Below are 22,468 nucleotides of genomic sequence, written 5' to 3'. Positions count from 1 at the left end.
TCCAGGCAGTTATTACTCCCAGACAGTTACTGATAGAGTTATTACCCCAGACAGTTACTGATAGAGTTATTACCTCCGACAGTTACTGATAGAGTCATTACCTCCAGATAGTTACTGATACAGAGTTATTACCTCCAGGCAGTTATTACTCCCAGACAGTTACTGAAAGTTATTACCTCCGACAGTTACTGATACATAGTTATTACCTCCAGACTGTTACTGATACAGAGTTATTACCTCCAGACAGTTACTGGTAGAGTTATTACCTCCAGACTGTTACTGATACAGAGTTATTACCTCCAGACAGTTATTACTCCCAGACAGTTACTGAAAGTTATTACCTCCGACAGTTACTGATACAGAGTTATTACCTCCAGACTGTTACTGATACAGAGTTATTACATCCAGACAGTTACTGGTAGAGTTATTACCTCCAGACAGTTACTGGTAGAGTTATTACCTCCAGGCAGTTACTGATACAGAGTTATTACCTCCAGACAGTTATTACTCCCAGACAGTTACTGATAGAGGTATTACCTCCAGACAGTTACTGATACAGAGTTATTACCTCCAGACAGTTACTGATACAGAGTTATTACCTCCAGGCAGTTATTACTCCCGGACAGTTACTGATAGAGTTATTACTTCCAGGCAGTTAATGATACAGAGTTATTACCTCCAGACAGTTACTGATACAGAGTTATTACCTCCAGACAGTTACTGATACAGAGTTATTACCTCCAGACAGTTATTACTCCCAGACAGTTACTGATACAGAGTTATTACCTCCAGACAGTTATTACTCCCAGACAGTTACTGAAATAGTTATTACTCCCAGACAGTTACTGATACAGAGTTATTACCTCCAGACAGTTATTACTCCCAGACAGTTACTGATATAGTTATTACTTCCAGGCAGTTACTGATACAGAGTTATTACCTCCAGACAGTATTAACAAATTCCCATAAAGGAGATCAGAGTTTATATCAGACAGAAATACTGATCACATCAGAACTAATAACACAACACAGAGATGGTCTATCACAGGAGGCTGGTGAGGGGAGGATGGCAATTAATAATGGCTGGAATTAATTGGAATCAAAATATGTGTTTGATGTGTTTTATACTGTTAAGTACACTCCATTCCAGCCATTACTATGAGCCCGTCCTCCTGCCCATATGGCATCCAATGGGCCCTGGTCAAAAGTAGTGCACTATATACGGAATAAGGTGATATTTGGGACGCATCCATTAGAGTAGACATAGAATGACACAGATAGTTTGTTACAGTATGGCTTATAAATAGAATAAGGTATTTTACCACAGCAGCATTCACCGTTGGAGGGCATGAGATCACTACAGTGACTCTTTATACACACACACACACACACACACACACACACACACACACACACACACACACACACACACACACACACACACACACACACACACACACCTCTATTGAGTATTCTGAGCATACACACACCATAAATGAAAGATATATTTCAGGGAATCAATCAGATCTGTAACATCGCTCCTATTCTCAAGCAGGAAGTTGGAAGGAGAAAATCGATGGAGATAGAGAAAGAGAGAAAGAGAGAGAGAGAAATAGAGAGAGAGAGGGATAGTATGAGAGAGAAAGAGAGAGAGGGAAAGAGGGAGAGAGAGAAGTAGAGAGGAGAGAGAGAGTGTGAGGGAGAGGGAGAGGGAGAGGATGAGAAAGAGAGAGAGAAAGAGAAAGAGAGAGAGAGAGAGAGAGAGAGAGAGAGAGAGAGAGAGTGAGAGAGAGAGTGAGTGAGAGAAAGAGAGAGAAATAGAGGGGAGAAAGAGGGAGAGCGTGAGAGGGAGGAGGGTGGGATCAGAGTTGCTGTTGAAAATGCAGAGTAACCTGTAAAGGCAACGCTGAAGTCAATACTCTCAGAACACACACACACACATACCCTCTCCCTATACACACACATACCCTCTCCCTATACACACACACACCCTCTCCCTATCCACACACACACCCTCTCCCTATCCACACACACACCCTCTCCCTATCCACACACACACCCTCTCCCTATACACACACACACATCTAGGTTGAGTCGGGGAGGTAGGTGTGATTAAATGACAACATAAAGAAAGGAGGAGGGAAAACAGAAGAGCATTATGACTTCCTCAAAAACAGACTGAGGAGAGAGGCGTGGAGGGATGGAGGAGGGAGAGAGAGGAGGTAGTTCTTAGTGATTATGGCTGGGGAGAAGAAGAGGAGAGAGTGGGATGGAGGGAGAGAGAGGAGGTAGTTCTTAGTGATTATGGCTGGGGAAAAGAAGAGGAGAGAGTGGGATGGAGGGAGAGAGAGGAGGTAGTTCTTAGTGGTTATGGCTGGGGAGGAGAAGAGGAGAGAGTGGGATGGAGAGAGAGAGAGGAGGTAGTTCTTAGTGGTTATGGCTGGGGAGAAGAAGAGGAGAGAGTGGGATGGAGGGAGAGAGAGGAGGTAGTTCTTAGTGGTTATGGCTGGGGAGGAGAAGAGGAGAGAGTGGGATGGAGGGAGAGAGAGGAGGTAGTTCTTAGTGGTTATGGCTGGGGAGGAGAAGAGGAGAGAGTGGGATGGAGGGAGAGAGAGGAGGTAGTTCTTAGTGGTTATGGCTGGGGAGGAGAAGAGGAGAGAGTGGGATGGAGGGAGAGAGAGGAGGTAGTTCTTAGTGATTATGGCTGGGGAGGAGAAGAGGAGAGAGTGGGATGGAGGGAGAGAGAGGAGGTAGTTCTTAGTGGTTATGTCTGGGGAGGAGAAGAGGAGAGAGTGGGATGGAGGGAGAGAGAGGAGGTAGTTCTTAGTGGTTATGGCTGGGGAGGAGAAGAGGAGAGAGGCGTGGAGGGAGAGTGTGTGTGGTGTTTGTTTGTGGCTCTGCAATTCACTCAGAAACATGTACCTGTCACGGCCGTCAAAAGAAGTGGACCAAAGTGCAGCGTGGTGAACGTACATATTGCTTTTATTTTTAGAAAATGACGCCAACAAAACAACAAACGAAGAAAACAACCATGAAGCTTACAGGGCTAAGTGCCACTAACAAAGTTAACTACCCACACCGAAAGGAGGGAAAAAGGGCTACCTAAGTATGGTTCCCAATCAGAGACGACGATAGACAGCTTTCCCTGATTGAGAACCATACCTGGCCAAAACATAGAAATAAAGAAACGTAGAAAACAAAACATAGAATGCCCACCCCAAATCACACCCTGACCAAACCAAATAGAGACATAAAAAGGCTCTAAGGTTAGGGCGTGACAGTACCATATAAGACTGACTCCATAACGGTAGTCATAAAGCATGATACATTTATAATAGTATTCAGATAGTGTGTGAGATGATGTTTTACCAGACTGTTGAGTGGGGACAAAATTGGTGTAAATAGACTAGCATGTGATGCACTGCTGGCTGGGAATATCATAGAAACAGGGATTCAATTTGCCTTGCTTCGTCAGCCAGAACACACCTTGTTGAGCAGAGATAGTGAGATGGTAAGTGCCATGGACGCTAGCAGAGCATCTCAACATGAAACGCATTCAAATGCCAGCGGGAAACATGATGTAAACAGGATGATTATTCCTAATCCCTCTCTCGCTCTCTGTATGTATATTTCATCATCTATCTGTCTTTAAACTTGGCGTCCGCCAAACGTACACGTTTCCTGTTTTAATTCAGACCTGTCATGAACGAGCATTATAATTTCTGTATAATTTGGAAGTATTGGAATTAGGACAAGACAGTATCTAAAGGAAATACTGTAGCAATAGTGAACTTGATCAAATGTATTTGGAGGTGTTTGCAGAAATGTTTTATTTTGCAGTGACATTTGTTGTATCTGCCCCCAGGGCACACACTGGTTGAATCAACTATGCTTTCACATAATTTCAATGAAATTATATTGAACCAACGTGGAATAGACGTTAAATTGATGTCTGTGCCCAGCGGGTGACCATTTCTAAAAGTATTTTTTTGGGTGCAAATTGTTGTGGACCAGTCCGATGTGGATGGTCATTTGTTGTATGGCTACTTTGGGAATATTAACTAATCATGGCCAGAAAATGTGAGGAATTTATTCTGCAATGGTTATTAAGAACACCTGCTCTTTCCATGACAGACTGACCAGGTGAATCCAGGTGAAAACTATGATCCCTTATTGATGTCACTTGTTAAATCCACCTCAAATCAGTGTAGATGAAGGGGAGGAGACAGGTTAAAGAAAGAATTTTAAGCCTTCAGACAATTGAGACATGGATTGTGTGTGTATGCCGTTTAGATGGTGAATGGGCAAGACAAAAGAAGTGCCTTTGAACAGGGTATGGTAATAGGTCAAGAACTAAAACACTGCTGGGTTTTTCACTCAACATTCCCGTTTGTATCAAGAACGGCCAGCCAACTTGACACAACTGTGGAAAGCATTGGAGTCAACATGGGCCAGCATCTCTGTGGAACCCTTTCAACACCTTGCAGAGTCCATGCCCTGATGAATAGAGGCTGTTCAATTTAATATTAGGAAGGTGTTCCTAATGTTTTTTACACTCAGTATATATTTCCCATTTGCACAAGTCTACTACTAGTCGACTATTGCCTTCTTGTAATGCAAGACTTCAACCCCTAGAAACGGTTTGTACGCATGATCTAAAGTTTAAGGGAGGATAAGCACATTCTCACCTCAATTTCAGTTTTTATAAATGCCAACTTTTGCGTGAAAAATGTAGCATATGCATGTTTTAGAACACAACGTTCATAGATGAGGCCCCTGATGTCAGTCGCATCTAAAGCTCTCCTCTGTTCCTCCTCTCTTCCTCCCTCGTACACTCTGATCACACAGTCAACATCCAATAAGTAGTTAAATAACTTTCTCCTCTCCACTGTGTTTAATAATATAATACCATTGTTTCAATGGAAAAACCTTCCCAGTTTTCTCTGCTCTGAGTGGTACGTCCGTACAAGTCAGCATTGATCTATAATATCTCGTTTCCATTGGCAACACATTTGCGCTGGCTCGATTTCTAATCATTGCCTCTTGTTCAGACTCAAGCCGAACCGGGGAGAGCCACTCCAATAATGTGTCAGAAAGACTGTTGCATTAGGCTAGCAGCCAGGACAGAGTAGAGCAGAATGAACAGAGTGGGTGGCAAGTAATAATATAATAGCTATATCTAGGAAAACCAAAGTTCCAAAGGCCGGGCCTAATATAGTGTATAAGAGGTCATACAAGAAGTTTAGTGGTGATTCATATGTTGATGATGTAAAGAAAATTTGCTGGTCTGTGGTGTGTATAGAGGAGCAACCAGACGCTGCACTTGACACATTTATGAAACTACTTATTCCAGTTACTAATAAGCATGCACTCATTAAGAAAATGACTGTAAAAACTGTAAAATCCCCTTGGATTGATGAGGGACTGAAAAATTGTATGGTTGAGAGGGAAAAGGCAAAAGGTATGGCAATTAAATCTGTCAGCCTAACTGACTGGCAAACGTACTGCAGATTAAGAAATCATGTGACTAAACTAAATTAAAAGAAACTACACTACGAAACAAAGATAAATTATATAAAGAAATATAGTAAAAAGCTTTGGGGCACCTTAAAACTTCTTTGGGGTACCCCCCCTTCTTCTCAATTTCCGCCTAAAGACATACCCTAATCTAACTGCCTGTAGCTCAGGCACAGAAGCAAGGATATGCATATTCTTGGTATCATTTGAAATGAAACACTCTTAATTTTGTGGAAATGTGAATTGAATGTAGGAGAATATAACACAATAGATCTGGTAGAAGAAAATACAAGGAAATAAACATATGTGTTCTGTTTTTTATTGTTGCTGCATCATCTTTCAAATTACCAAGAACAGCCAAACATACAGATAGGATGCTGTAGATGATTTGAATGAAGAACATAAGATGGCAACAATAGCTGAGCAAAGTGTTAGACAGATAACTTCAAAAATGAGCGAGCTACATGACATTGAGCATGAAGTCACCCAGGTGTCCCACACAAATGTACCCAAGTGGCCGAATTGGTACAGTGATACATTTTGAAGGAAATAACTATATACAAAATACATAAATGCTATTCTAACACACCCCCAAAAAATAAATATATATATATATGAAAAAAATATATAATAATAATAAAAAATAATAAACAAACAAATAACAAGGGTAACTATTTACACATTTTCTATTTACAATATTGTATATTTTATAAATAAATAGATAAATATTGTGAAGACCCTCAGCCCTCAGTCCTGGTGCCATGGCCCATAGCAGTCTCTTTCTGCTGTAAAGCAGAGGCTTACTGAACAGGTGGTGCAGGTGATGGGGCATTTCCTGTGACAAAGGGCACAACGTCGCCTCCCCACTGTGCCCTTTTTGCCCTGAGGCACATTCATGCCTGCAGAGATGAATCTGGGCAGGTGAACACCACTGGTTGACGGAGCAGAAGGTGCTGCAGTGGACTTTCCTGGATGAGCAGCTCCCTGAAGGCTAGCTGTGAGATGGGGGGCTGTCTCTATCAATTTCCTCTATAATTTGGGTTAAATCTATATACCTAGACTTTGTTTTAGCTTTTCCTGATTTATTCGCCATAATTTAAATAAATAAACTTGTTAAAAATGCTATTGAATATGTACTGCTATGCGTAACACTTGTGGCTCCGTCAAGTAGGATTTGCAATGGCGAATGAACCTCTTTTACGCCAGAGTTTACGACAAAGGCTGGTCTTCAAACGTATAACCATTACATATTGCCGTTCACCTCAGCTCATTGGCTATCTTCCAAGCTAGATTTCAGGATGATCAGTGGTCATTGGGCATATAAAATACAGTCAATCAACGATAGACCTGTCCTACCATTGGTGCGCAATGAGGTCATTGATTGGTGTCTTCAAATCGGTTTGTTTCGGTCAATACGTCCCGGGAAAAGAGCCATCATGTATGGTTGTGTTAGTAACAACCAGAGGATTGCAATGAAACCAACCATGACTGGATAAACATTTGTTTAGTGTGTGTAATTACCACGAACGCTTCGTCCAAAGTTGAATGAGAGGGAAATCACGACGCAACCGGGTTTACAAATGTTTCGTGTTAGGCTATAAAAAATGATTTTATCAAACAAAACGAACATTCACTGTGTAGTTAGGACACTTGGCATTGCCACCAGAGGAAGATCTTCAATGGTAAGCGATTTATTTTATTGTTATTTCTGACTTTCAGAAGCTAATGCTTGGTTGGAAAATGCTAGTAATACTTGTGTGTGTGGGGCGCCGTCCTCAGAAAATCGCATGTTTGCTTTTGCAGTAAACCTTTTTGAAATCTGACACAGCGGCTGGATTAATAAGACGTTCATCTTTTAAATGATGTAAGATACATGTATTTACAAGAATGTTTAATACAACGAATGGTGTATTTAAAATGTTAGCTCTCTGCAGTTTCACCGGATGTTGGCCTGGTGGGACGTTAGCGTCTCACCTACCCTAGAGAAGTTAAATGAAATGTTGGGGAAAAAAGCCAACTCGGCTCCTTCATTCATTGAATCAGATGGCTCATTCATCACAAAGCCCACTGATATTGCAAACTATTTTAATGACTTTTTCAGTGGCAAGATAAGCAAACTTAGAGATGACATGCCAGCAACAAACGCTGACACTACACATCCAAGTATATCGGACCAAATTATGAAAGACAAGAACTTTACTTTTGAATTCCGTAAAGTCAGCATGGAAGAAGTGAAAAAAGTATTGTTGTCTATCAACAATGACAAGCCAGGAGGGTCTGACAATCTGGATGGAAAATTACTGAGGGAGGATAATAGCAGACGATATTGCCACATCTTCAATTTAAGCCTACTAGAGAGTGTGTGCCCTCAGGCCTGGAGGGAAGCTAAAGTCATTCCGCTACCCAAGAATAGTAAAGCCCCCTTTACTGGTTCAAATAGCTGACCAATCAGCCTGTCACCAACCCTTAGTAAATTTCTAGAAAAAATTGTGTTTGACCAGATACAATGCTATTTCACAGTAAACAAATCGACAACAGAATTTCAGCATGCTTATAGGGAACGACACTCAATAAGCACAGCACTTACACAAATGACTGATGATTGGCTGAGAGAAATTGATGATAAAATGATTGTGGGGGCTGTCTTGTTAGACTTCAGTGCAGCTTTTGACATTATAGATCATAGTCTGCTGCTGGAAAAACTTGTTTTATGGCTTTACACCCCCTGCTATAATGTGGATAAAGAGTTACTTGTCTAACAAAACACAGAAGGTGTTCTTTAATGGAAGCCTATCAAATATAATCCAGTTAGAATCAGGAAATCCCCAGGGTAGCTGTTTAGGCCCCTTGCTTTTTCCAATTTTTACTAACAACATGCCACTGACTTTGAGTAAAGCCAGAATTTCTATGTATGCGGATGACTCAAAGCTATGCACGTCAGCTACTACAGCGACTGAAATGACTGCAACACTCAACAAAGAGCTACAGTTAGTTTCAGAATTGGGTGGCAAGGAATAAGTTATCCCTAAATATTTCTAAAACTAAAAGCATTGTATTTGGAACAAAAACACTCACTAAACCCTGAACCTCAACTAAATCTTTTAATAAATAATGTGGAAATTGAGCAAGTTGAGATGACTAAACTGCTTGGAGTAATACTAGATTGTAAACTGTCATGGTCAAAACATATTGATGCAGTAGTAGCTAAGATGGGGAGAAGTCTGTCTATAATAAAGCGATGCTGTGCCTTCTTAACAACACTATCAACAAGGCAGGTCCTACAGGCCCGAGTTTTGTCGCACCTTGACTACTGTTCAGTCGTGTGGTCAGGTGCCACAAAAAAGGATTTAGGAAAATTGCAATTGGCTCAGAACAGGGCAGCACGGCTGGCCCTTGGATGTACACAGAGAGCTAATATTAATAATATGCATGTCAATCTCTCCTGGCTGAAAGTGGAGGAGAGATTGACTTTATCACTACTATTATTTATGAGAGGTATTGACATGTTGAATGCACCGAGCTGTCTGTCTAAACTACTGGCACACAGCTGGCCACCCATGCATACCCCACAAGACATGCCACAAGAGGTCTCTTCACAGTCCCCAAGTCCAGAACAGACTATAGGAGGCACACAGTACTACATAGAGCCATGACTACATGGAACTCTATTCCACATCAAGTAACTGACGCAAGCAGTAAAATTAGATTTAAAAAACAGATAAAAAAACACCTTATGGGGACTGTGAAGCAACACAAACATTGGCACAGACACACACACACACATACACATGGATTTAGTACTGTAGATATGTGGTAGTGGTGGAGTAGGAGCCTGAGGGCACACAGTGTGTTGTGAAATCTGTGAATGTATTGTACTGTTTAAAAATTGTATAAACTGCCTTAATTTTGCTGGACCCCACTAAGAGTAGCTGCTATGGGGATCCATAATAAATACAAATACAAACAGGAAGGATCAGTAGTGATCTCAATCCATGTGTGCATCCCAAATGGCACCCTATTACTCTTTATAGTGCACTACTTTAGGAATAGAGTGCAATCAAAGCTCCTTAAGGTTCTATACTTGTCTTGGTCTCTATAGGGAGTAACAAGTCAGAATATCATCCACCTGTGTCTGTGTGTGTGTCTGTCTCTGTCTCTCTCTATTTCCCTCTCTCTCTCTCTCTGTCTGTCTGTCTGTCTGTCTGTCTGTCAAGTCAGAACACCGTCCACGCCCCTCTCTCTGTCTGCCTGTCTCTCTGTCTGTCTGTCCCTGTGGATTGCCAGAGTTAATCATTTAAATCCTACTTAGCAAGTAGAAAAATAAAACACACCTACACTCGCCTACGCAGTACATACTCCTGACACCGGTCAGGTCATGAGCTACCCGACCATGGTCTGACACAAAGTGTGTGTGTGTATACATGTGTGCGTGTATACGTATGTGTGTCATACCTTATAAGGCTATTTGAAGCCAATAATCTGCCTGTTGATCCCTAGCCTGAACCCACTCCCAGAGAGCTCATGTTCCTCTCTCCCAGGACAACTACCTCAATTGAGCTGGGTCAGGGAGTGTGTGGCGTGCAGTAATCTACCACCACAAGGTTGAAAGGGGGTGGACCACAGGACTCTACCACCACAAGGTTGAAAGGGGGTGGACCACAGGACTCTACCACCACAAGGTTGAAAGGGGGTGGACCACAGGACTCTACCACCGCAAGGTTGAATGGGGGTGGCCCAAAGGACTCTACCACCGCAAGGTTGAAAGGGGGTGGACCACAGGACTCTACCACCACAAGGTTGAAAGGGGGTGGACCACAGGAATCTACCACCACAAGGTTGAAAGGGGGTGGACCACAGGACTCTACCACCACAAGGTTGAAGGGGGGTGGACCACAGGAATCTACCACCACAAGGTTGAAAGGGGGTGGACCACAGGACTCTACCACCACAAGGTTGAAAGGGGGTGGACCACAGGACTCTACCACCACAAGGTTGAAAGGGGGTGGACCAAAGGACTCTACTTCCACGTCACGTCACAGGGGTGTTAAGGCTCTACCACTTCACAGGATGGGCTGGGCAGGACTCTGCTACGTCACGTCCCAGGAGGGGTGAGCAGGATCCAGCAATGGCATTCTATGGAACTCTACCACAAAACAGCACAGGGTGACAATCCAGGAATCACCCACCTGCAGCAGTCTCCGGACAGCGAATAGGGAGAGAGCGGGCCTGGCGTGAGCGGCCCTGTTTTCTCTGAGTGGGTGGGTGACGAACACTGGTCCAGAAACGAAAACTGGTCCAGATCGCTGTCTTCGTCCATGTAGCAGAGGGGGGCTTCCCCGAGGAGAGCCGCTACCCCGCTGCCAGCAACTCTTCCTGGGATTCCAGCCCCTGTCCTTCCCTTGGGGACCTCAAACACCTCGTCATCCCCCAAGAGGTCCTCTGCTCCCCCCAGGGGAGGCTCGCTGCCCCCCATCAGGGCACTGGAGGATTTGGTGATGTGGAGGCGGGAATCATAGCTCCCCAGCTCAGAACACTGGAGACTGGCCGAAGTAGAGGAGCGAGAGAAAGGGAGGAAGAGGCGGAGGAGGTTGGAGCTGGGAGGGTGGAGGTGGGAGTTAGGAGGAGGAGGAGGGGGGATGCCGGTAGAGGGAGGTTGGAGGCAGTGTTGGGGGTTGAGGTATTTGTAGTTGTTGGTGAACGAGGGGACGAGGTGAGGGTGTGTGTGGGTGTGTGTGTGCGTGGGGAACGAAGGTAGGTTTGAGGCCTGGTGTGGGAGTGTGGCTGATTTGCCGTTGAGTGCCTTGGACTTCCGGTCCGTGTTGGGTGGTTCGGGTTTAACCTCCAGCTCTCCTTCAGAACAGGTCCGGTCTATGAAGTGCAGTCCACTACAGAGACTATCCATGCGCTGGCCAACATCGTTCAGAGAGCGAGAAAACTTCAGTGTCCCATTGACTGTGGAGGGGCGGAGCAATGAAAACCATTCCGTTGCGAATGAGACCCCGCCCCGGGCTTTGGGGGGCTTGAAGGCTGGGGGTGCGTCCAGGCAGAGGGTTGTCATGGAGATGTCTCCTCCTGACCCCTGAGAGGTTTTGCCGTTTGAGTTCAATAGAACCACGGCGGTCTGCAAAGGCTTCTGGGAGCACTGATCTGGAGATGTGGCGGTAAGGCTGTGTGTGAGGGAGTGGAGGGATAGAGGGATGAAGGGATGGAAGTTGGAGGAGTGGAGGGATGAAGGGATGGAAGTTGGAGGAGTGGAGGGATGAAGGCATGGACAGGCGGATGATAGCGGAAAACCGGTACAGGAGAGAGGAGAAGAGAGACAAGCAGGAGGGAAGAGAGAGGGGTAGAAAAAAGAGAAATGAAACAAAAGGCCAGCGTGCATTCAAAGAAAGAAAACAGGATGGAGAAATAAAACAGGGAAACTCCCTGACCTTTCACAAGGTGGTTGGTGTAAAGCAGACAATGTGACAATGGACAATAAAGTGTTCTTCTTCAGTACAGTGTAGTACTCCTCACTTCCAACTCTAGCTCCTATCTATTCTGTTTGGCATCAGGCAACACCCTCTGTGACCCGTCTTTCATAATATCAACTATCCATGGGTCTGTCTTGCCCTCAGCAGCCCAATGCAATTGAAGGATGTAAACCAGCAGATGTCATGGTTGGAGGGTTAAAGGTCAGGGGTTAGAGTTCAACGGTTATTTAAAGGTGTGTGTACAGTACCTGCAGATGTCCTGGTTGGAGGGGGTGACCGACGTTCGTGAGAAGTTGCAGGGGGCGTTGACGGAGGTGGGGCTCCCCGCCTGAGGGAGAAATACAAAAATAACTGATAACTTTGTCTGGCTGGCAGGCTGCTACTGCCTGAGCAAGCACGAGATGATAACTTTAAGGAATTCAAAATAATAAAGTAATCATATAAAAACTAAGTAATATACACAACTAAAATATTTTATTATTTCATAGTAATTTAAAAATGTTCTATTGATGTCTACCCAATGTAGACCTGACAGAGACAATATTTTGGCAATTGAATGTTCACTATTTTTGGCTTGGAAAGCTCTAATCATTTTATTGTCATTATTTCATAATGCATTTCTTGTAAAAAAAAATTTGGGGAACCGAAATCGAAAACCGTTATTATTTTTTAATAATCGAAATGAAACAAACTAGAAAAGCACTAATCACTCAGCATTAGTAGAGAGAGAGAGCTGGCCTCTGATTAGCTGTATACTTCCTCAGATATACATTGAACAAAAATATAAACGCATGAGCTGAAAAAAAAATATCCCCTGAAACACAAGAAGCTTATTTCTCTCAAATTTGGTGCACAATTTGTTTACATCCCTGTCTGTAATAAAGCCATTTTGTGGGGAAAAACTCATTCTGATTGGCTGGGCATGGCTCCCCAGTGGGTGGGCCTATGCCCTCCCAGACCCACCCATGGCTGCACCCCTGCCCAGTCATGTGAAATCCATAGATTGCGGTCGGCTATGAAAAGCCACACGGTCCTGTGTGGCTCAGTTGGTAGAGCATGGCGCTTGCAACGCCAGGGTTGTGGGTTCAATTCCCACGGGGGGACCAGGGTTCAATTCCCACGGGGGGACCAGGATGAATATGTATGAACTTTCCAATTTGTAAGTCGCTCTGGATAAGAGCGTCTGCTAAATGACTTAAAAAAAAAGATTAGGGCCTAATGTATTTATTTCAATAGACTCTTCCTTATGAACTGTAACTCAGTAAAATCTTTGAAATTGTTGCATGTGGCGTTTATATTTTTGTTCAGTGTAATATATCCCATTTAGCAGACGCGTTTTATGCGTTCAGTTCCACAGAATGCACATTTCTATCCAGCCCGCGCAATGATTTGGGACAACTTCCATCCATACCGCCCGTGATGCGCTGCACTACAAGTCACAGCAACCACCGCCAACATGATACATGCTAAACCGCAGTGCTTTACCACACACACCCCTCCAAGACACACACACACACACACACACACACACACACACACACACACACACACACACACACACACACACACACACACACACACACACACACACACACACACACACACACACACACACACACACAAGCCAGCCAGCGCGCTGTATCATGTCATCACTAATGGCACAGACCGAAAGTTTAAACGTGGTGTAGGCTAAATGTCCATGCCAAGTTTCCGTTCCAACAGGTCATTGCTGTAGCCTACAGAAAATGTCATCTTGGTTGTCAACAAGTTAAAGATAAGATATTCACACGCGGTTATAAATAACTACTAAAGGACAACAGGACACACACGCGAGTATAAATGAGTCAACAGTTGAGTCAGCTACTTTATGAAATTACAGCCTGATGCGCTCTCATCTGTGAATGGACTGTCAATTGCTTTGCTTTCTTGTCCCTTTTTTTCTTTTCTTTTGTGTGTCCGGTTTACAGCGCGCAGCGGAGGGAAAGTGTACAGACACAGTACAGTCTAGCTTCGGTTTTTAAAGCTTGACAATGAATAACCTAAAAACAAAACCTTGCAATAAAACACCATAAAAAGGAGAAACATGTAGGCCTATAACAGCAACATTTGAGCAGTAGTCTAGGCTGGCTACTCAACTACAATACATTTTGAGCGTACCATACAACAATGCAGCACTCAACTGTGCCAGTGTTCCATGCAGTGAAAAAGGTTGAAATGTTACTACAACATATAGCTACGTGTTTGTTATTTGGAGTTAATAAATACTTTTTGATTAGGGTCTCAGAATATTATGCACATCTGCAAGCAATATTATTTATCTCTTCAGTAAAATGGCGCAGGAGAAGAAGGCTTACGTTCTACAAGTGTCCCCAAATTATTGTGTTTTTTTGTTAGTTTATTTGCAACTTATTTTTTTTAACTTATTTTGTACATAATGTTGCCGCTACCATCTCTTATGACTGAAAATAACTTCTGGACATCAGGACTGCGATTCCTCACCACGGACTAGCAGAATCCTGTCTCAGCCTCCAGTATTTATGCTGCAGTAGTTTATGTGTCGGGGGGCTAGGGTCAGTTGGTTATATCTGGAGTACTTCTCCTGTCTTATCCAGTGTCCTGTGTGAATTTAAGTATGCTCTCTCTAATTCTCTCCTTCTCTCTTTCTTTCTCTCTCTCGGAGAACCTGAGCCCTAGGACCATACGTCAGGACTACCGGGCATGATGACTCCTTGCTGTCCCCAGTCCACCTGGCCTTGCTGCTGTTCCAGTTTCAACTGTTCTGCCTGCGGTTATGGAACCCCTACCTGTCCCAGACATGCTGCTTTCAACTCTTAATGATCGGCTATGAAAAGCCAACTGACATTTATTCCTGATTATTATTTGACCATGCTTGTCATTTATGAACATTTTGAAAATCTTGGCTCTCTCTAATTCTCTCCTTCTCTCTTTCTTTCTCTCTCTCGGAGGACCTGAGCCCTAGGACCATACGTCAGGACTACCGGGCATGATGACTCCTTGCTGTCCCCAGTCCACCTGGCCTTGCTGCTATTCCAGTTTCAACTGTTCTGCCTGCGGTTATGGAACCCCTACCTGTCCCAGACCTGCTGTTTTCAACTCTTAATGATCGGCTATGAAAAGCCAACTGACATTTATTCCTGATTATTATTTGACCATGCTTGTCATTTATGAACATTTTGAAAATCTTGGCTCTCTCTAATTCTCTCCTTCTCTCTTTCTTTCTCTCTCTCGGAGGACCTGAGCCCTAGGACCATACGTCAGGACTACCGGGCATGATGACTCCTTGCTGTCCCCAGTCCACCTGGCCCTGCTGCTATTCCAGTTTCAACTGTTCTGCCTGCGGTTATGGAACCCCTACCTGTCCCAGACCTGCTGTTTTCAACTCTTAATGATCGGCTTTGAAAAGCCAACTGACATTTATTCCTGATTATTATTTGACCATGCTTGTCACTTATGAACATTTTGAACATCTTGGCCATGTTCTGTTATAATCTCCACCCGGCACAGCCAGAAGAGGACTGGCCACCCCTCATAGCCTGGTTCCTCTCTAGGTTTCTTCCGAGGTTTTGGCCTTTCTAGGGAGTTTTTCCTAGCCACCGTGCTTCTACACCTGCATTGCTTGCTGTTTGGGGTTTTAGGCTGGGTTTCTGTACAGCACTTCGAGATATTAGCTGATGTACGAAGGGCTATATAAAATAAACTTGATTTGATTTGATTTTTTTCCTTTTAATGAGTCTAACAGCCCAAAACAAATAATATACTGCTTTCTCGGGAACAGGCCCAGATCCCCGCGATTTGCGTGAAGGGGAGGCAGAGAAAAAGGAGCAAGAGGGCGGGCTGCCTTCGGAGAATTCGTAGGCGATCGAATAAACCCCCACTTCCTTCCATTCTGCTAGCAAACGTGCAATCTTTGGAGAATAAAATCAATGACCTATGCGGAAGATTAAACTACCAACAGGACATTCAACACTGTAATATCTTACGCTTCACGGGGTCGTGGCTGAACGACGACACTATCAACATACAGCTGGCTGGTTATACAATGTACCGGCAGGATAGAACAGCGGCGTCTGGTAAGACAAGGGGCGGCGGTCTATGTATTTTTGTAAATAACAGCTGGTGCACGATATCTAAGGAAGTCTCAAGCTATTGCTCGCCTGAGGAAGAGTATCTCATGATAAGCTGTAGACCACACTATATTCAGAAACACATTCCTGTAAAGCTTAGAGAAGATCTAATGTTAAATACTGTTGAAGTAATATGGCTACAGGTTCATCTGCCTCACCTAAAGCCCATTCTTGTGGGAAGCTGCTATAGACCAACAAGTGCTAACAGTCAGTATCTGGATAATATATGTGTGAAATGCTTGATAATGTATGTGATATCAACAGAGAAGTATATTTTCTAGGTGATTTAAATATTGACTGGCTATCATCAAGCTGCCCACTCAGGAAAAAACTTCAAACTGTAACCAGTGCCTGCAACCTGGATCAGGTTGTCCGTCAACCTACCAGGGTAGTTACAAACAACACAGGAATTAAATCATCAACATGTATTGATCACATCTTTACTAATGCTGCAGATATTTGCTTTAAAGCAGTATCCAAATGTGGGCCTAATATAGTGTGTAAAAGGTCATACAATAAGCTTTGTAGTGATTCATATGTTGATGATATAAATAATATTTGCTGGCCTGTGGTGTGTAATGAGGAGCAACCAGACGCTGCACTTGACACATTTATGAAACTACTTATTCCAGTTACTAATAAACACGCACCCATTAATAAAACAACTGTAAAAACGGTTAAATACCCTTGGATTGATGAGGGATTGAAAAATTGTATGGTTGAGAGGGACGAGGCAAAAGGTATGGCAATTAAGTCTGGCAGCCCAACTGATTGGCAAACGTACTGCAAATTAAGAAATCATGTGACTTAACAAAATGAAAAAAGAAAAAAACTACACTATGAAACAAAGACAAATTATATAAAGAAATATAGTAAAAAGCTTTGGGGCACCTTAAATGAAATTTTTGGGGAAAAAAGCCAACTAGGCTTCTTCATTCATTGAATCAGATGGCTCATTCATCACAAAGCCCACTGATATTGCAAACTACTTTAATGACTTTTTCAGTGGCAAGATAAGCAAACTTAGAGATGACATGCCAGCAACAAACGCAGACACTACACATCCAAGTATATCGGACCAAATTATGAAAGACAATAATTGTACTTTTGAATTCTGTAAAGTCAGTGTGGAAGAGGTGAAAAAAGTATTGTTGTCTATCAACAATGACAAGCCAGCAGGGTCTGACAATCTAGATGGAAAATTACTGAGGGAGGATAATAGCAGGCGATATTGCCACTACTATTTGCCACATCTTCAATTTAAGCCTACTAGAGAGTGTGTGCTTCCTGGAGGGAAGCTAAAGTCATTCCGCTACCCAAGAATAGTAAAGCCCCCTTTACTGACTCAAATAGCCGACCAATCAGCCTGTTACCAACCCTTAGTAAACTTCTGGAAAAAATGGTGTTTGACCAGATACAATGCTATTTTACAGTAAACAAATCGACAACAGAATTTCAGCATGCTTATAGGGAAGGACACTCAACAAGCACAGCAGACACAGCAGTTAGCTTTACACAAATGACTGATGATTGGCTGAGAGAAATTGATGATAAAATGATTGTGGGGGCTGTCTTGTTTGACTTCAATGCAGCTTTTGACATTATTGATCATCGTCTGCTGCTGGAAAAACTTGTGTTATGGCTTTACACCCCCTGCTATAATGTGGATAAAGAGTTACTTGTCTAACAGAACACAGAGGGTGTTCTTTAATGGAAGCCTATCAAATATAATCCAGTTAGAATCAGGAAATCCCCAGGGTAGCTGTTTAGGCCCCTTGCTTTTCCCAATTTTTACTAACGACATGCCACTGACTTTGAGTAAAGCCAGAGTTTCTATGCATGCGGATGACTCAACGCTATACACGTCAGCTACTACAGCGACTGAAATGACTGCAACACTCAACAAAGAGCTGCAGTTAGCTTCAGAGTGGGTGGCAAGGAATAAGTTATCCCTAAATATTTCTAAAACTAAAAGCACTACTGGCACACAGCTGGCCACCCATGCATACCCCACAAGACATGCCACAAGAGGTCTCTTCACAGTCCCCAAGTCCAGAACAGACTATGGGAGTCACACAGTACTACATAGAGCCATGACTACATGGAACTCTATTCCACATCAAGTGACTGACGCAAGCAGTAAAATTAGATTTAAAAAACAGATTAAAAACACCTTGGAACAGCGGGGACTGTGAAGCAACACAAACATGGGCACAGACATGCATACACACACACAATAACATACGCACTATACATACACATGGATTTAGTACTGTAGATATGTTGTAGTGGAGGAGTAGGGGCCTGAGGGCACACAGTGTGTGAAATCTGTGAATGTATTGTAATGTTTTAAAATTGTATAAACTACCTTAATTTTGCTGGACCCCAGGAAGAGTAGCTGCTGCCAAATAGAGATTGAGAATAAATACAAATACCTAGAGCGTTTTCATCAGTATTTTTCGTAGCTGTTTACATAACACCACAGACAGGCTGGCACTAAGACAGCATTGCATGAGCTGTATTCCGCCATAAGCAAACAAGAAAAACGCTGACCCAGGGGCGTTGCTCCTAGTAGCCGGGGACTTTAATGCAGGGAAACTTAAATCCGTTTTAGCAAATTTCTATCAGCATGTTAAATGTGCAACCAGAGGGAAAAAAAATCTCTGGACCACCTTTACTCCACATACAAAGCTCTCCCTCACTCTCCATTTGGCAAATCTGACCATAATTCTATCCTTCCTGATTCCTGCTTTCAAGCAAAAATTAAAGCAGGAAGCACCAGTGACTAGATCAATAAAAAAGTGGTCAGATGAAGCAGATGCTAAGCTACCGTACTGTTTTGCTAGCACAGACTGGAATATGTTCCGGGATTCATCAGATGGTATGGAGGAGTACACCATATCAGTCATTGGCTTCATCAATAAGTGCAGCGATGACGTCGTCCCCACAGTGACTGTACGTACATACCCCAACCAGAAGCCATCAATTACAAGCAACAACCGCACTGAGCTAACGGCTAGATCTGCCGCTTTCAAGGAGCAGGACTCTATTTTAGTATTATATATTTTTTAATTTATTTAACCTTTATTTAACTAGGCAAGTCAGTTAAGAACAAATTATTATTTACGATGACGGCCTACCCCGGCCAAACCCGGACGACGCTGGGCCAATTGCGCGCTGCCCTATGGGACTCCCAGTCACGGCCGAATGTGATGCTTTTTCCAATTTTTACTAACGACATGCCACTGACTTTGAGGAAAGCCAACGTTTCTATGCATGCGGATGACTCAACGCTATACACGTCAGCTACTACAGCGACTGAAATGACTGCAACACTCAACAAAGAGCTGCAGTTAGTTTCAGAGTGGGTGGCAAGGAATAAGTTATTATTTCTAAAACTAAAAGCATTGTGATGCCTCTTGCACTGAGATGCAGTGTCTTAGACCACTGCGCCACTCGGGAGCCCTCTAACCTGTAAGCTTATAAGAAATCCCGCTATGCCCTCCAAAAAAACTATCAAACAGGCAAAGCGTCAATAAAGGACTAGGATTGAATCGTACTACACCGGCTCTGACGCTCGTCGGATGTGGCAGGGCTTGCAAACAATTACAGAATACAAAGGGAAGCAAGAGCTGCCCAGTGACACGAGCCTACCAGACGAGCTAAACTACTTCTATGCTCGCTTCGAGGCAAACAACTTCTTTGCTCGCTTTGAGGACAATACAGTGCCACCGACACGGCCCGCTACCAAAACCTGCGGGCTCTCCTTCACTGCAGCCAACGTAAGTGAAACATTTAAATGTGTTAACCCTCTCAAGGCTGCCGGCCCAGACGGCATCCCTAGCCGTGTCCTCAGAGCATGCTTAGACCAGCTGGCTGGTGTGTTTATGAACATATTCAATCAATCCTTATCCCAGTCTGCTGTTCCCACATGCTTCAAGGGGGCCACCATTGTTCCTGTTCCCAAGAAAGCTAAGGTAACTGAGCTAAATTACTATCGCCCCGTAGCACTCACCGTCATCATGAAGTGCTTTGAGAGACTAGTGTAACGGCTGTCGTCGGGAGAAGGAGAAGAGGACCAAGGTGCAGCGTGGTAAGTGTCCATATTACTTTTAATAAATACGAAACACTTGAACAAAACAACAAAAACGACAAACGAACAGTTCTGCAAGGTGCAATACACAAAACAGAAAACAACTACCCACAAACACAGATGGGAACAGGCTACCTAAGTATGGTTCTCAATCAGCGACAACGATTGACAGCTGCCTCTGATTGGGAACCATAACAGGCCAAACACATAAAAATACAACACACAAAGCAATCTACGGTCAGGGCGTGACAACTAGTCAAGGACCATATCACCTCCAGCCTACCTGACACCCTAGACCCACTCCAATTTGCATACCTCCTCAATAGGTCCACAGACGACGCAATCACAATCACATTGCACACTGCCCTAACCCATCTGGACAAGAGGAATACCTATGTAAGAATGCTGTTCATCGACTACAGCTAAGCATTTAACACCATAGTACCCTCCAAACTCGTCATCATGCTTGAGACCCTGGGTCTCGACCCCGCCCTGTGCAACTGGGTCCTGGACTTCCTGACGGGCCGCTCCCAGGTGGTGAGGGTAGGAAACAACATCTCCACCCCGCTGATCCTCAACACTGGGGCCCCACAAGAGTGCGTTCTCAGCCCTCTCCTGTACTCCCTGTTCACCCATGACTGAGTGGCCATGCACGCCTCCAACTCAATCATCAAGTTTGCAGACGACACTACAGTGGTAGGCTTGATTACCAACAAAGACGAGACAGCCTACAGGGAGGAGGTGAGGGCCCTCGGAGTGGTGTCAGGAAAATAACCTCACACTCAATGTCAACAAAACAAAGGAGATGATTGTGGACTTCAGGAAACAGCAGAGGGAGCAGCCCCCTATCCACATTTACGGGACAGTAGTGGAGAAGGTGGAAAGATTTAAGTTCCTCGGAGTACACATCACGGACAAACTGAAATGGTCCACCCACACAGACAGCGTGGTGAAGAAGGCGCAGCAGCGCCTCTTCAACCTCAGGAGGCTGAAGAAATTCGGCTTGTCAACAAAAACACTCACAAACTTTTACAGATGCACAATCGAGAGCATCCTGTCGGGCTGTATCACCGCCTGGTACGGCAACTGCTCCGCCCACAACCGTAAGGCTCTCCAGAGGTTAGTGAGGTCTGCACAACGCATCACCGGGGGCAAACTACCTGCCCTCCAGGACACCTACACCACCCGATGTCACAGGAAGGCCAAAAAGATCATCAAGGACAACAACCATCCGAGCCACTGCCTGTTCATCCCGCTATCATCCAGAAGGTGAGGTCAGTACAGGTGCATCAAAGCGGGGACCGAGAGACTGAAAAACAGCTTCTATCTCAAGGCCATCAGACTGTTAAACAGCCATCACTAACATTGAGTGGCTGCTGCCAACGTACTGACTCAAATCTCTAGCCACTTTAATAATTAAAAATTGGATGTAATAAATGTATCACTAGCCACTTTATATAATGTTTACATATCCTACATTACTCATCTCATATGTATATACTGTACTCTATACCATCTACTGCATCTTGCCTATTCCGTTCGGCCATCGCTTATCCACATATTTTTATGTACATATTCTTATTCATTCCTTTACACTTGTGTGTATAAGGTAGTTGTTGTGAAATTGTTAGATTACTTCTTAGACATTACTGCATGGTCAGAACTAGAAGCACAAGCATTTCACTACACTCGCATTAACATCTGCTAACCATGTGTATGTGACAAATAAAAATGTGTTTTATTTGTCCGAGTCTGTAATACCAACATGTTTTAAGCAGACCACCATATTGCCTGTGCCCAAGAACACAACACTTAGGTAACCTGCCTAAATGACTACCGACCCGTAGCACTGTCGTGTCTTTGGCTATGCCGGATTAAGTGATATGACATGCTATTCTATAAAATCCTTTCTCTGTAATTAATATTACCTGATTGAGCTAATCATGTAAATGTAATTAACTAGAAAGTCGGGGCACCACAAAATAATATTTATAGAGCAGTTATATTCCGAATAAACTCTTAAAGACCTAGTAATATTTTACATCAATAGCAGTCAATATTAATCGTCACCTTATTTCAGTCTCATCTGAAAGTTGTAAATTCTTGGTTATCTTCACGAACCCTGGCTAACAAGTTGAATCAGCAATACAAAATTGGGTTGAATTATTTATTTACTAAATACCTAACTAATCACACAGAATTACATATACACAGAATGAATCATACCTTGATTACAAATT

The 22,468-nt window shown here is 43.5% G+C and overlaps 1 protein-coding gene across 1 annotated transcript in view; it reads right to left on the bottom strand.

Annotated features, from left to right (window-relative positions):
* The window catches only part of LOC120017761 (E3 ubiquitin-protein ligase MARCHF8-like), a 168,892-nt gene that overhangs the window by 22,960 nt on the left and 123,464 nt on the right, over positions 1-22,468 (bottom strand). Inside the window, exon 4 of the mRNA XM_038960731.1 lies at positions 12,239-12,318. Coding sequence (XP_038816659.1) covers positions 12,239-12,318 — 80 coding nt within the window. The remainder of the gene's footprint in view (positions 1-12,238; positions 12,319-22,468) is intronic.

Source organism: Salvelinus namaycush, chromosome 22 (assembly GCF_016432855.1).
Source record: "Salvelinus namaycush isolate Seneca chromosome 22, SaNama_1.0, whole genome shotgun sequence".
NCBI classification, from domain to species: domain Eukaryota; kingdom Metazoa; phylum Chordata; class Actinopteri; order Salmoniformes; family Salmonidae; genus Salvelinus; species Salvelinus namaycush.
The sequence above is the reverse complement of the archived record's forward strand: the minus strand, read 5'-3'. Positions and strand labels throughout refer to the sequence as shown.